General features: G+C 27.5%; 1 protein-coding gene across 2 annotated transcripts; it reads left to right on the forward strand.

Annotated features, from left to right (window-relative positions):
• Nucleotides 1–2444: 2444 nt before the first annotated feature.
• Nucleotides 2445–17627, forward strand: LOC130809384 (MADS-box protein CMB1-like). 2 transcript variants are annotated; one of them, XM_057675147.1, is made up of 8 exons: nucleotides 2445–2972; nucleotides 6132–6210; nucleotides 6440–6504; nucleotides 10655–10754; nucleotides 11239–11280; nucleotides 12599–12640; nucleotides 16285–16439; nucleotides 17334–17627. In XM_057675147.1, exons 1-8 carry the CDS (start codon nucleotides 2788–2790, stop codon nucleotides 17437–17439), a joined length of 774 nt encoding a protein of 257 aa, XP_057531130.1. In that variant the 5' UTR covers nucleotides 2445–2787; the 3' UTR covers nucleotides 17440–17627. The 2 variants fall into 2 exon arrangements, with proteins under 2 accessions (XP_057531130.1, XP_057531132.1); XM_057675149.1 differs by having other exon boundaries at nucleotides 6443–6504.
• Nucleotides 17628–19530: the final 1903 nt, after the last annotated feature.

The following is a 19530-nucleotide window of genomic DNA, read 5'->3' on the forward strand; positions in this document are numbered from 1 at the left end:
AATTCCTCATTCATTCCAGCGCCTTCCTTATTCCTCTTCTCTCAGTTCTCTGTGCGAGTGTGCGCCTTCTTCATTCCTCGTCTCTCAGTTCTTTGTGCGCCTTCCTCATTCCTCTTCTCTCAGTTCTCTGTGCGCCTTCCTCATTCCTCTTCTCTCAGTTCTCTGTGCGCCTTCCTCATTCCTCTTCTCTGTGTGCCTTCCACTTCGTCTTCGAGTGCTTCAAGTCTTCGACCTTCAGGCCTTCCTCTTCTCTGTTCTCATTCTTTTATTTTTATTGTTCGATTTTTCTGATTTTTTTTGTTCGATTTTTTCTGATTTTAATGTTCATTGCTGTTAGTCCTGGACTGCTATTTTCATTGTTCTTAATGCTCGATTTTTTCGATTTTGTTTGTGTTCCATTCTACCAAATCCTGTTACCGCTATGTATATTGAGTTCTTTGTGTATTTTCATTTGGAGTTTGCTTTTGTATTTCCATTTTGTTGTTCTTGGGAGTAATCATGTCAATTGATGTTGTTAAATTGATGATGAATCTGATGATGAATCAATTGATGATGTTGTTAAATCAATTGATGATGAATCTGAAATTGGGTTAAGTGATGATCCATGAAGATATCATTGCACAATGAGTCTGATTTGAGTAAAAATGTGAATAGAATATTTGGGTCAAATGGGTCAAATGACCTGAAATATATGGGTTTAATGACCTGAAAAAAAAGCAAGTTAAATGGGTCATTAGCAGGTTGACCCGACCTGCCATAGATCAGGTCGGGGTTTCAATTTTTGACCCATTTAATTAAATGGGTCAGGTTCAGGTCAAAGGTCTATTGACCCATTTATATATGACTCGAACCTGAAAATGACCCAACCCGACCTGTTTGACACCCCTAAATTTAACATTGTTGGGTTTCTCCATCTTGTATCTATTTGTTAAAATTTTTAAATTAAAATTATTAATTACAAAGTTGGCATATACTTTTATAATAAACTTATAACGGTTGAAAAGTATATATGGACCGGTTATCAAAGTTTGATATATATCAATTATCTATAATTTGCGTCTCACTAGTCTTATTAATCCAACATGCGTTTGCATTATGGATATAATTCATCAGTAATAAAAAAATCAATGGTAATGTTTTAGCTCAGTTGGTAAGATGTGCATGTCAACTGTCTCTAAGGTTAGGTTAAGGGATCAATCCTTACTATAATCAACAATTTTTTTGAAAATTAGGTGAGTGTCCTCAAGTTCGGGCAGGTGAGCCTCTTGGATCTGCCCATGTATATGTAGGGGCTGGACTAAAAAAAAAGCTGCGAGAATAGACTGTGAAATATGTTATGGGAGCCATCCCTGTCTGTTGTCGCCCCTATGTGGCTTCGCCACTACCTATAAAGAATAATAATTTAAGTATATTAATAACATAAGGTAGAAACTAAAGACATCATTTTTTGTTGAATAATAAAAATTAATTATGGAGATATGATGACTAAGTATTCAAAATTTTACTCCAAGTTCTTATAAACACAAATATTCAAAATCCTGATAAATAATACGACAAAAACCATACTCCATTAAACCCCTCCTAAAATGTTAATCCACATATTTATTAACAATTCTTCAAAACCTGACTACAATTATGCATGTAAAAAGGTGCAATTTAGAGCCAAATTAGGGCAAATTAAATCATTTATAAAATTGATACAACCCCCCAACCCCAACCAAGAGTACCTTATCTAAATTTGTATCTAGAAACGGAGAGCAGTAGTAATATTCCTTCACCCTTTGACAGGAAAAGAAGAGACGGGTATCCAATTCTAACTACCCACTGTTACATGATACTTACATCACTCAACAGATAACAAGAACCGCACTTAGGGACTTAAAAAAGTAAGACGTCTCAAATATTAAACGATGCTATTTAAAGTTTGTTCTTAGTTACACTTTGTAAGTGATTCATTTGTAATTTTTTTTTGTATATAAAGTAATTTTAGAATATAATGTTTTAATACATTTTATCTTAAATTTTTATTCTTAAAATGAAATTTTTTTATCTTTTAATATAATAAAGATTACAATTTTAAAAGCCATCATCAAAAATAAAAAGGACCTTTAAAATTATTACTCCGCCCTGATATTTCTACTAAATTTCACTTATTTTATATTCACTTATTTTATTTCGGGAGGAATTTAGTGGAAAGTGAAATCTAGTTGGAGAATAAAACAAAAAACAAGTGGATGATAGAAATGAATGGTTAAGATGAAGAAAAAAAATAAGTTTATCGATGAGATTTATAGAAAGAAAATAAGGTCATTACAAAAAAAATACAAAATAAATAAGACAAACTAAAATAAAAATAGATGTAAATTGAGAGATACAAGTAAAGTAATTTATAAAAATGAAAAGGACATTAACAATATTTCAACAATAGTAGTACACAAATAAGGGTTTAGTTCCGATAGTTCTCTCACCCACGCTTCTATCTTCTTATCTTCTCTCTCTAGACTGTCACAACCTACAAACCCAAATCCAACCCTTGTTAGAAAAAGAAAAAACCCGGCCGTAATGAATGGCCTAGAGTAGAACCCAAGTAAACTTATTTGTAAAAGAGAAAGATTTATCAGAGAGGAAAAGCTATTTACAAACCCAGTTCTATATTTAGTAGTATCACACAATTCAATTCATGTTTTAGGTTACTCAGTTATAGTTGAATATTTCCTTTTTTTGATCCTTATTTATTATTACCAACAACAAAAAATGTTTAATTAAATAAGAAATAAAAAAAAAATAATGGGTAGAGGAAGAGTTGAACTGAAAAGAATTGAAAATAAAATAAATAGACAAGTTACTTTTGCTAAGAGAAGAAATGGTTTGCTTAAGAAGGCTTATGAACTTTCTGTACTTTGTGATGCCGAAGTTGCCCTTATTATCTTCTCTAATCGCGGCAAACTCTATGAATTCTGCAGCAGCTCTAGGTATTTCTTCATCTTTTTTTTTTCTACTTTTTCTATTTAATTTTATTTTGAAAGAAACTTTTTCTATTTAATTATTAATTAAGTTTATATATATAGGGTTTTATTTAATTTCTTGATTTGATTCTTTTTATTATGTGTAATAATACAGATTTTTCCTTTCACACTTATGATCCGATCTACTACATAAACAATAGATCAGTACTCTTTCCAACCTCTTAATTCTTCGTGGGGGATTTTCCGATTTTACCCTAATTAAAAGTAAAAGTGTTAAAATCCATAAAATTATGTTTGTTTTTGATGTGATCTATGTTATTTTTATTTCAATTTAATTGGGGATTTTTTGTTGGAGTTATGAAATATGATGAATGAATTTTCATTTTAGATCCTAATAATTAGATGGGGTTTTCAATTATTGAAGTGCAAGATTAGGCTTTATGACATTTATAAATGTTGTAAATTGATTTTTATTGCTTGTAGATTGATCAATCTACCAAATATAATTGCTTAAAATATAATTAATACAAGAGATTTTAAATTTTTAAAGAAGATAAGACATCCTAGGAGTCCATATATATAGTTTTATAAGTAAGAAATCCTAGGAGTAATTAAATCATCACAATTTTAATTTGATAGATTTTTATGCTAATTTATTTTTTATCATCTCATATAATATCTTCTTTTGATAGTTTTAATAATTTATATAATGAGAATTATTTTATGAATTAATAGTTGAAAGCTTTACATTTCATCTTTGTTATGGGGGGTTTAATTTTTACTATTTTAGAAAAAAATCAGCCTCTCTCTAAACGTACTATCGTTTAAGTTTTCTTTATAAAAAAAGGTGTTTAAACTGATGAAATGAAATGGGACCAAAAACATGGAGGTAAGTACCTTAGTCCTAATTACCTATCTCAACATCCTTCCCTCCCCCCCTTCCTTTTAAGAGGAAACAAGAAATTCTTCACAATTTAAAAGGTAATTAAAAATTTAATCATTTTTTGGGAAGTTGTCTTTAGTCCAATTTCTAAACTCAAATAAAAACACTATTTATATTATTTTTTGGGATTCCAAAAGAGTCGATTTACACACATATCTATATGTTTTCTAGTTTTAAAAACTTCAATTAATACAATTTAAAGCTCGCTAACAACTATAAGCTAGCAAGCCCTAGACCATCTTTCATTCTTTCGTGTGGTTTGGTTGTTATCATTTTTCGTACGTACCTCATATCAACTTAGACGCCATGGTTTCCCTTTAGCTTACAATTACATCTATCCGTTTATCATAAAATAAAAACAATGAATGAAAACTAATAAAATTCCGGTAATCTAATGTGAAAAAAAAGTACTAGACAATCCGTTCATTGTACAACTATATACTTGAACAAAATATTGTAATTTTGTCACCAAATTTTGATTAAAATTTCACATATAAGTTTAATTATTTGAGTTAGAGAGAATTGAATGTTTTGTTGATTTAGTAATTAATGTTGAAAATACGTAGAAGTATAATTAATTTCGTTTAGTATGGCGTATGTTTATATATGCACGCTTGGAATCATCGCCAAGAAATGCATTAGACATTTGATAAAAAGTTGTTCACTACGATAAGACATGGCCGTACTCCCACCATTCTATTCGTTTATTGAATAAATCCTTGCTGATATCCGACAACATCCAACAATTTTCTCTTTTGATTTGAGTTTTTACATCATAGGATTCAATTCAGATAAGAAAATGCTGAGTATATTTTATAAATAATCGATAATTAAAGTTCTTTCTTCCATTACTAATTGGTTTTGGGATAAAATTTTCATAACTTATAAATTGTGTTCATCTCTTGTATCCCCGATAACATATTGACATTCAGAATAAGTTCAACCAAACTTAACAATAATCTCTTTATCTTCTATTATCTTTCCAATCTTCATGTATAGCCTTGTGTGGATAAACTCGACAATCAATGGGCTTGTCCATAAGAGGAGATTTTACTTATGCAAACTTAATTAGATTCCTTCCTAAAATCATGCTCGTACGTTGATTTTGAGTTTAGAAATCAAAATTATGGAAGGATTGGACTTTTTGATCATGTTAGACAACATAGTAAATTGACATGTAAATCATTTTCACTTTTTAGTTATATAAAGTCGCATATTATGTTTGTTATTGATGTTAAAACGATAACAATTTTTATCTCATAATTCAGGTTGCGTGCATCTAACATCAAAGTCTTCCTATATGAGAGTCCCTTAGTGAAATTGAAATAATAGAATATAGTGTATTCATTGCCTTTTCAAATAGTTTTGTTCTATTTTATAAAATAAAACTAAACATAATCTTATTAAAAAAAAAAAACCTAAATATGGAAATCTAATGTCATATAATGAATTAGTATGACCTATTCCTCAATATTATTTGTACAAAACAAAAATAACAACAACTTTTAACTTAAATTTCAAGGGGAAAAGATTGATGGAATGATCTCAATTGGAGAATAGATTTTGATGATAAAGCAATTTCAAAATAATCTTGTTTATAATCTTAGTAATTACAAATGTCTATTTAACAATAGATCTCTTATTGGTTATTCAATTTTGAATTATTTGGTTTGTCCCCTTTTTATTTTGTATGATCAAACAATATTTTGACACATTAGAGTGACTAAATTGTGGCAAGTCTATCAATTATCAAGTACTTTTTGTTTTCTTTTAATGAACTTGTATTCTCCTGCATTCTTTCCCTACCATCATTATGAATTTTTTTTTTTGACAAGATTTTGATAGATAGATATTCATATTTGGTGAGTGCACCTGTTCTTTTTATGTTTTTATCAAATTATTCATCTTACTTTGTATCTAATGAAATTTGAGCTAAAATTAAGGGGGCAGAATTTTTTTTAAAAAAATTGAGATAATAAGAGAGGATAAGGTTTGAATTTGTGATTTCTTTGTTATTTTGACATAAGCTTTATCAATAAGGCCAATATGCTTGTATCGAGAGTAATTATTTACGAGAAAAATTATAATCAAACTAAAAATATGCATGATTGATTAATAGTTTTTACTATTCAAGTGTAGCTATTAAACAAAAAAATAAATTTTATTTCAATATATATGCACATATATTATTGCATAACAGATTTCTTTGTGAATTTGAGTAGTATGGCAAAGACATTGGAGAGGTACCAGAGATGCAGTTATGGCTCATTAGAAGCAAGTCAATCTTCTAAGGGAAATGAGGTAATTTAATTTGAAAAATTTGAATTTGATTTAAATTTAGTATTTATTTAGTAAATTAAAAAAAATTCATTTGGGTTTGTATCAATTCCAACATTGTGTTGGTAGTTAAGAAAGATTTTTCAAAATCTTATTATTCTTAAATTATTTATTTATAATTTTATAATTAAAATCTAAATTAGTTGTTGTGAAACACAATTCTAACTAATTAAGTGATTATGTGTGTATGAAGCAGAACAGTTACGAAGAATACCTGACGTTGAAGGCCAACGTTGATATTCTTCAGCGTAACCAAAGGTAGCAATCTATTTTAATGCTTATTTATACTTTAAAAAGTCTAAAATTATATAATACTTGCTCCATTCCATAATACCCGCTACATTTTCTATTTTGGCAATTTCATATTACTTGCTACATATCCGTTTTTAATAATAAAACAATCATTTAAAGTTCTACCTACCCCTATTTTTATCCTACTCTATAATAAAATACTATACTATACTCTATAAAGTAACCTAACAACCTATCTTTCTTTTTCAATCAACAATAATAAAATACTATACTCTATAAAGTAAACAATCAGCAACAGTGTAGGTCAATCACTTTTCTTAATTCCCGTACCCATGCAAATGTAGCGACTAAAACGGAACGGAGGAAGTATGTCACTATAAGAAATTTAATTTTTCGCGATATTGACTTTAGTGGCTAAAAAAATATTATTGATTTTTATTTTTAGTGTAATAATTATTAGTTTTTATTTTAAATTTCTCTATAAAGTGATTTAGAGACATTTTATTTGGTCATTCATGGTATATGTAATTGTTACTATAGTCTATAATGACATTTACGAGAAATGTCACAAGATCTCATGTTACAAAAAGCTTTAGTGTAATTTATTATTATGCTACTGAAAAGTCTAATAAATGTCACTAAATAAAATATGTATAATATTAAAAATTTAAACTAGCGACATTCAAATTAAATATCGCTAAATATATCTCACTAAAACTAAATTATATTTTACCGAAACGAAAGATTAAAGATATATCTCACTAAAATTTTAAAATTAATAATTTTTTCATTGAGACAAATCAATCAAAATCACACTTAAACATGTTTTTATTTATAGGTTAAAAATTTAATCACAAATTAAAAATGACGAGTGAATGATTCAGTATATTTAATATTAAAAGTAATTTGAAATGAAGGGTAATCGGTGAAATAGAGTACAATTTTTAAAGTCTATTATTTTGTTTCTTGAGTGGCCTAACCTAGTTTGTTAGCTATCTCTTTTTAGAACTAAATTAGCTTGTTAGCTATTGAATGAGACAATACTAAATTAATGGTTGTAACTAATTTTAAAGGTCTCCTTCTCCAATTATTTTTTGAAAACAATTTGACCTTTATTAACAATTTTTGCTTTGACTTTTTACTAAGTATTATTATTTGATTTGATTGTATTTAGAAATTTTTTAAATAATTTTTAATTATGTATAATAGCTTATTAGCACTTAAAAGTGGCATTTATTAATATAACAATTTTGTAAAATTATGAAAAGTAAAAAGAAATAGAAAATATTTATCGAAAATGATTTCAAAATAAATTTTGCATTCAATAGAAAATAAGATTTGACGTCATTTATATTTTTATGTATATTTTATTTCGTCTTTTGCACAAAAACTTTTTTGTTAGAAGTATAAATGTAAAACAAATATTCTTTTCACCAATTTTAACCTTGTATTTTTTTTAAATGTTTTTATCCTTGCATTTGTTAGATGATTATTATTTCAGTAAAGGGTGTAAAAAAACCAACTTAACCAATAATTTAAGGGGATAGTTGAAGTCCAAAATATATTATATACTCTAACGAAGTGAATATATTTTTATCCTTGAAAAACTAATTTACAACTCATGAATCTTTCCGGTCATTTAATACTGACATCAGTAATCTAAGACGTGGATATGACGTCTTCAGCTGCTCTTATCTCTAGTTAGATCCGCAGAGAGGTTTAATTCTTGCAAGTCTACTCTTATTTGTTCATTCCAAGTTCTTTTTGGTCTACCACAACTCCTCTTAGCATCTACTGTAATGCTTTCTACCCTCCTCATAGGAAGACTTTCGATGCCCCGGTGAGGAGGGTAGAAAGCATTATAGTAGATCGTAAGAGGAGTCGTGGTAGACCAAAGAGAACTTGGGATGAGCAAATAAGAGTAGACTTGCAGGAGTTAAATCTCTCTACGGACCTGACTAGGAGCAGTTGGAGACGTCATATCCACGTCTTAGATTACTGATGTCCGTCCTTTGACCTTTTAGTGCCCTCAACCCCTTGCCCTTACCGTTTCCTTTCTATTTAGTTCCTTTGTTTTCTTTTGTAGTGGCCCTCCTGTCTATAGGCCTTTCAGCTGTCTTGCGTGTGTTTTTCGCGTCTCTTTATCTTTCTCGAGTCGGGGGATTCCTTTGGCCGTGCTCTCCTCTATGGGTATGAGTTGCCGCCGACCTTTCCTCCCCAAACCCTAGCCTTAACTTTCTAAGAGCGGGATATACTGGGTAGGATGATGATGATGATGATAATACTGACATTATAATGCTGTAAATTAAGCTTTTAAGCATGTTGCGTAAATAGAAGTATAGCTGTATGGATATGCGTTCAAATAAATCTGAAGATTCAAAATTCACATAACCTTATAATCAAATTAAATTAAGAATGAATTTAGAATTATGTATAAATCAATGTGGATATAAGTATTGATTTTTAACAAATTTGAAATATTAAATTTAAAATCAACCTAATAACCTAAATGAAAGCTCTAGATGATCGTGCTCTAACATGGAATGAATGGTCCAGATAATTAGTGAGCTGTTAATACGAGGGTGTGTTTGGCAAGCAGCTGATAGCTGATTTGACCAGCTGGTTTTATTAACTTGTTTGACCAACAGATTTTGAACTCGCTGATATGAGCAACTTGGTCAAAAACATTTTTTCGTAATAATAAGCTGTTTGCACTAGCTATTTTACCAAATATCAGAATTTCATGGTTTGACCACCCAATCTTATATTTGTAGCAAAATACGCTAAAATGGCACAATAAACTATTTTATCAAACACCCAAGACCTAATTAAATGAGCAAAACTCATGAATCGTGATAGTGGCTTTGATTCAACTCAAACAAAAGATACATACATGGTGTTTAAAATGTAATTGATTGGTGGATGAAATTTAAATCCGTAACTTTTTGACAACTTGGGGTTTGGTATGTCAAAAATACTCTGATAGTATAAAATGAAATAAGGATAAAAATATTTTAAAATGTGAGTTAACTTTAGTGACTATCTAATAGAGTAAAGTTAAACAAGAAAGAAGTGACTGGTGTACTGTGGACATGAGTGCTCTGAAACTACATAAGTTTGTTGGGTCGTATCATTTCAGACTTATCATCCCAGTTTTAATTCTACCTCTACCTTGTACTCTTCTGATCATACCAGATTTCTTTTTTTAGCCCATATATTTTATTTTCTTGTTTAATTTTAGAAAAGTGTAAAGTGACAATCTCAACTCATTGTGGAGAATTAAAATGTAATTTTTTTTTAATTATACTTACTACTAATAGTAATATTTTATTATGTTATATATTACATTCAGATGTAAATATTTAAAAAGGAGAGATGTAAAAAATTTAATGTCAACAAGTTGAATTTAAGAATGTTGCAAAAACAATGAGATAAAGACAACATCACAATTTTTAATCCATAGCTTTTTTTTTTTTGATATAATTACTATTTATATTTTTCGAGTATTTATAAAAACTATTTCTATTTTTACCTTTAATATTTAAAGTTTCAATACTTACTTCTACTACAACAAAAATAACTTTTTGCGACATTGGATTTAGTGGCATTAAAAAAATACCACTAATTCATATTTTAAATGTAATAATTATTGATTTTTATTTAAAGTTCCATCATAAAGTGATTTAGCGAAACTTTATTTGGTCATTAGTGGCATATGTAATTGTTACTATAGTCTACAGTGATATTTGTGAGAAATGTCACGAGATCTTATATCGCAAAATGATTTTTTTAATATGCTGTCAAAGGGTCTAATAAATGTTACTAAATCCTCTATATATACTATTAACAATCCTCTATATATACTATTAAAAGTCGCCAAATATATTCTACTAAAAGCAAATTATGCTGTAGTATTTTATGAGTAATTTTTTTTGTATTAGAATTGAGTTTAAGAACGTAGCAAAAATTCTGCAAAATCATAAAGACAAATAAATGTCACGCAGTCTCAATTAAGCGTTTATTGGGCTAAGTTTACGTACATCACCTAAAAACAAAATGTTAAGCATATAATTAATATTTCATGATTGATTTTAAATTTTATCAATTATTGGTGATTTTAATTATCATTGTTTCGAATAAAATGGCAATTTGTCAGGAATCTATTGGGTGAGGACTTGACAGAATTGAACACCAAGGAGCTGGAGCAGCTTGAGCATCAATTGGACAAATCCTTGAGGCAAATCAGATCCATTAAGGTAATTCGTAGTATAGTCGATCAAATCTACAAATTCAAACTTTACGAGGTTAAAAGTAAGCGTATATAAAATTAAATCTATTTATTATTATAAAGTTGCTCATAAAATAATTTCAACCTCTCACCCCCATCTAACTTTGCCCTTATCCGTCGAAACGGATTAGCCTCCTGAAATTTTTTGGTCATGTATAAATAAATTATTCTACTAATATTACTAAATAAATATTAGAATATATAATATATTTTGAGGCTTTTACTATTAATTTAAATATTTAATTAAGTTGGTTTTTTCAATAATTTGTCTTCCAACTTACAGTCCAAGATTCCCTTTGACACTGAATTTATTATATTGTTATGTGCTGAATTTATGAGATTATTTATTTTTTTCGGTGTAAGTTTTTTTTACTAATAATAGAGTACATATAAAAGAAAATAGGCCAAATGTCTTCAAATTTTTAATCACTTTTAATGTAAAAAATTTGCAGACCCAAAATTTGCTGGACCAACTTGCAGATCTTCGAAAAACTGTAAGAAGTCCTAGAACTTTCTTCTTCTTATTATTGTTATTATTGTTGAATAAATACTTTAAATTAAATGTTAGGTCTTCCACTATATTAATTCAGTCAACATGGTTTATGAATTGTATATGAAATACTTCTACGTATATTTTTATAAAAGGAATGCAGTATGTACAAGACTAAAAGTATACATCCATATTCTATTCGGCTGTGTGGAGTATTTAATTTCTTTTGTGGTAAATATTTAATCCCTTTGTGTACTAAGGTATTGCAAGAGCCGGTATTTATATGCATATTAGGAAAATAAAAGGACAATTAAATCAGGTGAATAAGATTAAAAAAAATAAAAATGAGAGAAGATATGTGATTATAAATTTTAAAAAATAGTTTGGATATTTACCTAAATAGAAATGTGGAATTAAAAGAAACGAAAAGAAAATTGTCAACTTCATGGTGACGAAGGGAGTCTGTCTTATGTTCATATCCTTCATTTCTGTCAGTGGATTATTCAATACTAGTTGTCACGAATTTAAATCTCTATCATTATTCAGTGGGTTATTTAGTAATTCTTTGATTGAGTTGGTACCCTGAAAATATTAAATGTTTTTATTGACGTTTTAAGCCAGCTCAATACGTATGTATTTTATAAAGATGTTTGATAAAATCATTTATTGATTGTTTCTTATGTATTGGATGTTGGTCGGTGTCAATATTAAATTTATGTTTGAGAAAGTGCACTATTGGTACTTAATAACAAACATAATACTCCCTTTGCTTTTTAAGTTTGCTACTTAAAAAGAAAATTTTCCAAACAACTTATTACATTTAATAGCAAATTCAAAGAAACATAAAAGTACTTATTCAACAATCACCTTGGTTGTAGCAATCAAAAGCTTCAGAGTCTTTCATATTCAAATTTTGTGGACGTGCCGAAACTTTTTATTTTAGTATGTTCTTTTATACTCATGTCATTTTTATATTGTTACATTGCTGAAATTAATGTATTAGAGTCTTTTATATATTGTGTCACAAAATCAAAAGGTAAAATAAAACACTTATCTGTATTAGCCGTTTCTAAAATTCTAATTTACATGTATTCGTTCTCTATTAATATCATCCACCTAATTTAAACGACTTCACCTTATCTTTAATAATGTGACAAATATTCTTATTGCAATTTCCATGCGACAAAGATAATAGTACTAGTATTTTAAAGTAGTATACACACAAAAGTATGTTTAGATTTGACACATTATCATTAAAAGATAAATTGTTTGACATGAAGATTTTATCTTCAACTAATTATTATGCATAAATCATGGTGCAGGAGGAGATGTTGCTAGAATCCAATACAGCCTTGAAGAAAAAGGTATTAAAGAATTTATTATATTCACAGTTTAAAGTTACTTAAACACCAACATATTGTGAAAACTCCATTGCTAGATAGCTAAGTACTAAGTAGTAAGCTGTAAATTCAAGCCGAGGGACTTTTTTGGTCGCGCTTTCTTTTATGGATATGAGTTGCCGCCTTCCATCTTTTCCTATACTTTATCTATAGTTGTTTTATGAGCGGGATACATTAGATAGAATGATGATCGTTGATTAGCAAAATAATTATAATGGAATAGCCAATACATCATGATCAAAATGATTATTATAACAAGATATAATTGTAATATCTTTTAAATGGGAAAAGGTATCTTTAGATGTTTTAATTCATTTGCTTTTTTCACATAGTAAAAATTATCAAGAATAATTCATTTTATTGATTTTCCTACAATAATTTCAAGTTTTGATTAATTATGAATAACCACAATTATAGGATTTCTTCCCCAAGACTATTGTTGCTTAAATAATGACCAAATTTTGTAAACAATTGCTAAAAGAAATAAAAAATATAAAAAGTTAAAATCAAAAAATAAACTTACTTGATTTCTTGGGTGATTTGTCTAATTGGGGTTGAAAAATAAAAAATTTTAATTTTGGTGTTCTTTAAAACTTAATTCCTAAAATGGTGTTCATATAATAAAATAGTTTTACTAAGCTACATTTTTCTGGATTGGTAATTCCAAACTTGCAAGAGGATAAAACTGTTTTGTCAAGCAAATTTATGCGTTAAATAAATTTAAAAAATCCCACAAGTCTTACAAAAAGAGTAAAATATCCAAAAATATACTTCTACATACAACCAAAAATCTCAGTTAAATCCAAAAGTCAAATTAATAAAGATGTTTGTCGAAGATATCGTATCCTTGTGATCTATCATAAAAATCATGTGAGTTTTTAATGTACAAAATAATACACTGAGTATTGTAGTACTTTAACATTACACATACCTTGAAGGACATGTTTTCTTATTATGACCTTTTTTATGAGAAATACTACATGTGACTTTCCCTTGTATCGAATCATCCATCTCGTTCCATAAAAATTATATTGGCTTGCTGTTGGAATTAAATAGTTTTGGTTTAGTTTTGCTTAGGGAGATTTAAGAGGTTCGGAACATCCTAAACCACAATCTAAAAGATTTAATTAATTTTTTTCTTAATGAACACTAGTTTGGGAAATAAATTTTGGTGAACCTCAAATTGAGAATTTTTTTATCTTCCAACATTAATTAGGCAAATCATTTTGATTTCTTTTTTAATTTTTTAATTTTGTTTATAGTTTAAGTTTGTATTTACTTTTTTTTTTATTTTATTATTGAAAATGACTTGTTGTATAGGTAAGAGGTTACCTTAGTGCATTCTTAACAAACACCCCTTATAATTGGGATTATTTATGTTTAATTAAAAGTTGGAATTATCATTGAAAAATTATTCAGAATTAGTAAAAGCTTGGATTATTCTGAATAATTTTTCTTTTCACATATATATAAAAACATGTGTTTGAGATTTAATATTTATAATGCATTTTATAAAAATTTGTAATTACTATACATTTAAATTTTATATGTTGAGTCGATTCTAACAATCATGAATATATATTTTTAACACTTAGATATTAATGAAAAATAAGACACAAATTTTTCTTAAATAAATTATTGCTTGTGGGTACTCAAAAGGAAACAAAGGAATTATAATTTAAGACCAATATTTATTAAATTATAATCCTTCCAATCTTGAAAGAAGTTCTCATCTTTATATTGTGGTGTTTCATTTGTTATTTTTATAAAAAATATTTCTTTTATATATCATAAATTTTGGACAAAAATAATCTTATTCATCTAATTTTAATATTTTAATAATGCTTATTATGATCCCCACATATCTTCCACTGACTTTAATTTAATATTTTGGACAAAAATAATCTTTTTATATTTTTTATATCTCTACATGTTTTCCACTAACTTGTTAAAAACATTTTATTAGATTAGTTGTGGTCTCAATATTTTTTTCACTAAATTTTTTTGGGTAATGATATTTACAGCCATTGGTGTTATAGTAAAACTTAACAAGCTCTTATAATCAATAATTTTAGCTTTTTAGCAAAATATAATCTAGAAATGGGAAAACTATTAATATTTTATATGATTATTTAACTTCTCAAGAAAGAATAAATGCTAAACTAATAAAGTATGATAAAATTCATGCGTTTCCAAAATGAAAATAATGTTAAATTGCATAAAATAAAATAAAGGATTCTTTCTTAGTATTTTTCCAGTTTATTGTCTTTATTTTTTTTTTATTAAATAATTTATCTTTAAATAAAATATTATATTCACTATGTAAAAGATTTTATTTTTTTTAATTCTCACGAATATTTCTTATGAAAAATTCATTAATTAACGGAGGAGTAGTAAAATATTAAATGCATAGTTTCTATATTAATGACTCAAACCATTGTTATTTAGTTGATTTAGTGACTTTGCCCTGTATAAACTAAAGCGGTGTTTTTTTAAAAAAATTGAATGCGTTAATGCTCAAATTTATACTATCATTGCCAAGTTATTAAGTATTTAGTAATGAGTAAAGACCCAACCTATTATTGCCAACTCTTTTTGCCTTGTTAAAGTCAGGTTTTTAAATTCAGAGATTAAATAGTTGATATACTTATAATTTATTTTTTATGTAAAAATTAATTAAATTATGAAAATTTAAAAATAATCTTAAATGAATTGAAATCAAATAATAGCAAAAATTATATTCAACACATAGAGGTTCTTCCTAATAATTATTTATTATAAAAAAAATTAAGTGTTTTTGACTCTATATATTCGCCTAATATGTTTCCAAGAAAACCACTATGAACTTTAGATAGTAGAAATATAATCACACACACTAAAATTATGAATGCAATATTATGAAAAATAAAGAGTAATGACATTATAATATAAATTTATTAGTATACTGAAAATAATATAGTTCCACTTGAGATTTGATTGCTTTACCTAAGGTTACAAATGTGTAACTTCAACCATTGAGCTATGATAATATTGTTATAATTTTACACTTTTAAACTAAATATCATATATTATTAAGGAGAGCCAAAGATAAAAATATAAAGAATCGCACTTTTTAACAATAGGGCGGGGCCTCCCCCAGCCCCTTGAATCATCGCCCCTAGTTTGAACTATTTAACAAGTTTTAACATCATTTTTTCAATCATATTTTCAAATTTAAAATTTTTATTAGTTTTAACTTATTTGATCAAATTGAATTTACTATTAGTCAAACAAATATATTTTACTCTTTTCAATTATTTGTTTTTTAAGTAAGTTATTGATTTTAGTGAATACATTTGGATAATAAGAATTTAAAAGTGGGAAAGTAACAAAAAGAAAGGGGCAGGGAAGGAAATGAGAAGAAAAGCTTTCATTATTTATTTAGAGGGAAATGAAGCGGAAGAGAAAAATAATTTTCCTTCTAAATCTTTATATTTAGATTTGGTCAATAATAAATTAGGAAAACTAATTTCCATGTGAATTTATCATGCGAATAAAAAATTATATCTTTTCTTATAATTTCTTTAATCCAAATAAAGTGTAAATAACGTTTTATGATGTTTTTACAGTTAGAAGAAACTTGTGAAAAACTTAGGCAAAATTGGAATGTAGAGGAACAAAATCATCCTGCTCCTCATCCTCATCCTCATCCTCCTTTCATTCGACAATTAGATGAAGTTTTCTTCGAGCCATTGCAATGCAACAATAACTCATTACAACTTGGGTAATTTTCTCTCTTTTCTAGAAAAGTTTCCTTAAAAGTAGGGATGACAATGGGTCGGACTCGGTTCGGATTATACATACTCTGACACTTCTCCGGATTTTAGTCAAACTTTCTTTTTCAGTCCACCCCACTCGGAGTCGGATTATGCATACTCCAAGTTTGCCCCGATTCGGACTCTCGGACCTCCAAGGGAGTCGGATTATTATCAAACTTTATCGTTGTGATATTGTACTAATGATTTAAAGCATACGAAGTTAACAAAATATATTTTTCAAATACAATTTAACAAAAACATTTGTACTTTTAATTCAAGTTTAACATGAGAAATATTCCTAATACTACAATTTAACAAAATTTTCTCGCATTTTGATTTGGTGTATTTTATTTCTCTTGATCTGATTTGTCGTATTTTGATTGATTGATCTAAATAAAAATACCAAGTAGTTTTTCAAAATCGAAAATTACAATTAGTATGAGAGAGAGCTTGAATTAGTCACGTCTAAAGTTTTAAAGGAAACATTATATTGGGTTAAAAGTCAAATTCAAAGTCGGATTTCCTTCAGGGTCGGAGTCGGGTCGGAGTGTCGGATTTTTAATAAGGTCCAACTCTGGTCCGTCTGTAACTCGGATTCGGATCGTGAAGTTGGAGTTGGAGTCGGATATCCTTTTCCTCAAACTTGAATCGAATTATTTTCCTCAGATCGAGTCGGACTAGGGTCGGATTCGAACTGAATTGCCATCCTTACGTGCAAGTAAGGCGAGATAATAAAAATGTTTTCCATAATTGAATTTCTATTATAAAGATAAAACGAAAAGTTGTCAATCATAAACTAATTCAGAATTCTGACATATTTTATCCAAAAATTATTTACTAAATTGATTCGTTTATTGCAGTTACAATAATACAGCTATACAGAACCATATGAACAATGCATCGACTTCAACTCATAATCAAGAAAATGGCAATTTTGCACCAGGATGGATGTTTGATTCCAGATGAAGTCATTTATTTTGAATTATTTATATTAAGGTTTTTATGAGTACACTATTTTTTTTCCATGATATTCTAATTATATGAACTTGACTTGTATTGTAATGACACATGTTCAATAATACTCCTAAACTCAAGGAGGCATTTATGTATTGAAATACATTATACCATAGATTTGTTCATTTGGACACATAAAACATAGGTGTTGAGTTTTTTCATGCACGAAGTACCAAAGAAATTTAGGATAAACTGCTGGTCATCTATAGATGAATAGTTATGTCAAAGAGATGAAAGTCGCCATATCAATTCATCAAAACGAACTATTCAGAATAAAACCAATAAATTGTGGGAATTTTAATTGCAAACTGGTGTAATTTTAGTAGAAAAATCTTTTAACTAGTTATATGATAATGTTTGTTCATCTCAATCATCTTATTTTCTTCAAAAAATACATTGTTATGCATTATCATATGAAAATGTGATATTAGGTGGTAATAGAAAATTGTGAATAAAAGATATTTTTTACGATCGAAGTTTCATTGTCATGGGAATAAAATGGTATAATTCATGAAAATTTACACTACAAATCATTCTCATTATCATCCTTTATTACCTACAGTCCAATGGATCGTTGTGTAGAAGCTTACTTGTAGAAAAACATTTTAAAAGAGAATAACTTGGACCCAACTATGGTAATAGGATGTGTAGAAGATGAGTTAAAAACAAGATATAAGCAAAAGTGACAACAAACAACAAGATTATGAGGTATCTTAGATACCTTACCCTTAAATAATGTTTATTTTTATTAATGGATTCAACAATACACTAATTAATAAACCACACACTCTTGAGAACAAGCTCCTATCGATAAAGATCCCATCTTTGATGGGGATCGTTCACTCTCAATCTAATACATTAAAGAAGATAACTCTAATTGGTTACTCAAACCCTAGTTTCTGCCTTTGAATTAGCCTCCCTCTCATTATTCTAAACCTGATTTATTTCCTTTTCTTCACTTTAAATGTCTTATTTGATTTTTCAATACTATTTATCAATCATTCTTATTATGTATTTTGTTTTTATTTATAAATTAAAACATAGTCAAGATGTAAACTTCACATTTTCTTGTTGTGTCTTATTGTAAATTTTATTAATATCAATTTTTTATAATTTTTACTCAAGTACAATTAGAAATATTTAAGATTGAAAACATACAATAACAAATGTACTAAAATCTAATGGGATATTTAAACTGTATAGGAGTGAGTATAAGATTATATTACAGGTTTAAATTTCATCATTTTATGATTTCACAATAAAGGTTAACCTTGTGTGTGAAAGCTTTGTGTTACATCCAGCACAATTCTTACTTAGAAAACTCTCAGCATAATATCCTTCATTATTAATAAATAGCTAAGTACACTTGAATAATAAACATTATTCAAATGATCAATCTTGTTTTATACGCTCTCCCATAAGCCCTAATAATCCTATTTAACTTTTATTACAGTTTATTAATCACTTTTAACTTATATTTTATTTTTAATCTATAAGTTATAATAAAGTCAAATAAGATCTTTTTTTATTCATTTCAATGCAAAGATCATTAATATTAATTTTTTATAATTTTTAATTATATTCAATTAAAAGATTTAATGATAGAATTATTACATTAGCAAATGTGTCAAATCAAATGAGACTAGTAGGGTGAATAGAAGGGAGTAAGTTTTTTTAAATGTGTAAAGAATAACTTTGTCAAGTATAATTTTGTTTGATTTCTATTATTGCATAATACCATCATATCAACTTTTTAATTTTCATTAATCTTAATTAAAGATATTTATTGTCAAAAATAGGACATTAAATAGCATGAAAATTGAACGTTTAGCTATAAATAAAAACAAAAGATATTATATCAAATGGCGTAATTAAATATACAATATATTGAGACTACATTTCTCAACTTCATATAGTTAATTCCTTATCAAATTAATTTTTAAATTTAACTTATTTAACTAATAAAAAAACTCATTTGAAATAGTCAGAGGTGTTCAAAAACTTATATAGTTTGACATTTTTATTTGACCTTATATAACAAAT

Source organism: Amaranthus tricolor, chromosome 3 (genome assembly GCF_026212465.1).
Source record: "Amaranthus tricolor cultivar Red isolate AtriRed21 chromosome 3, ASM2621246v1, whole genome shotgun sequence".
NCBI lineage: Eukaryota > Viridiplantae > Streptophyta > Magnoliopsida > Caryophyllales > Amaranthaceae > Amaranthus > Amaranthus tricolor.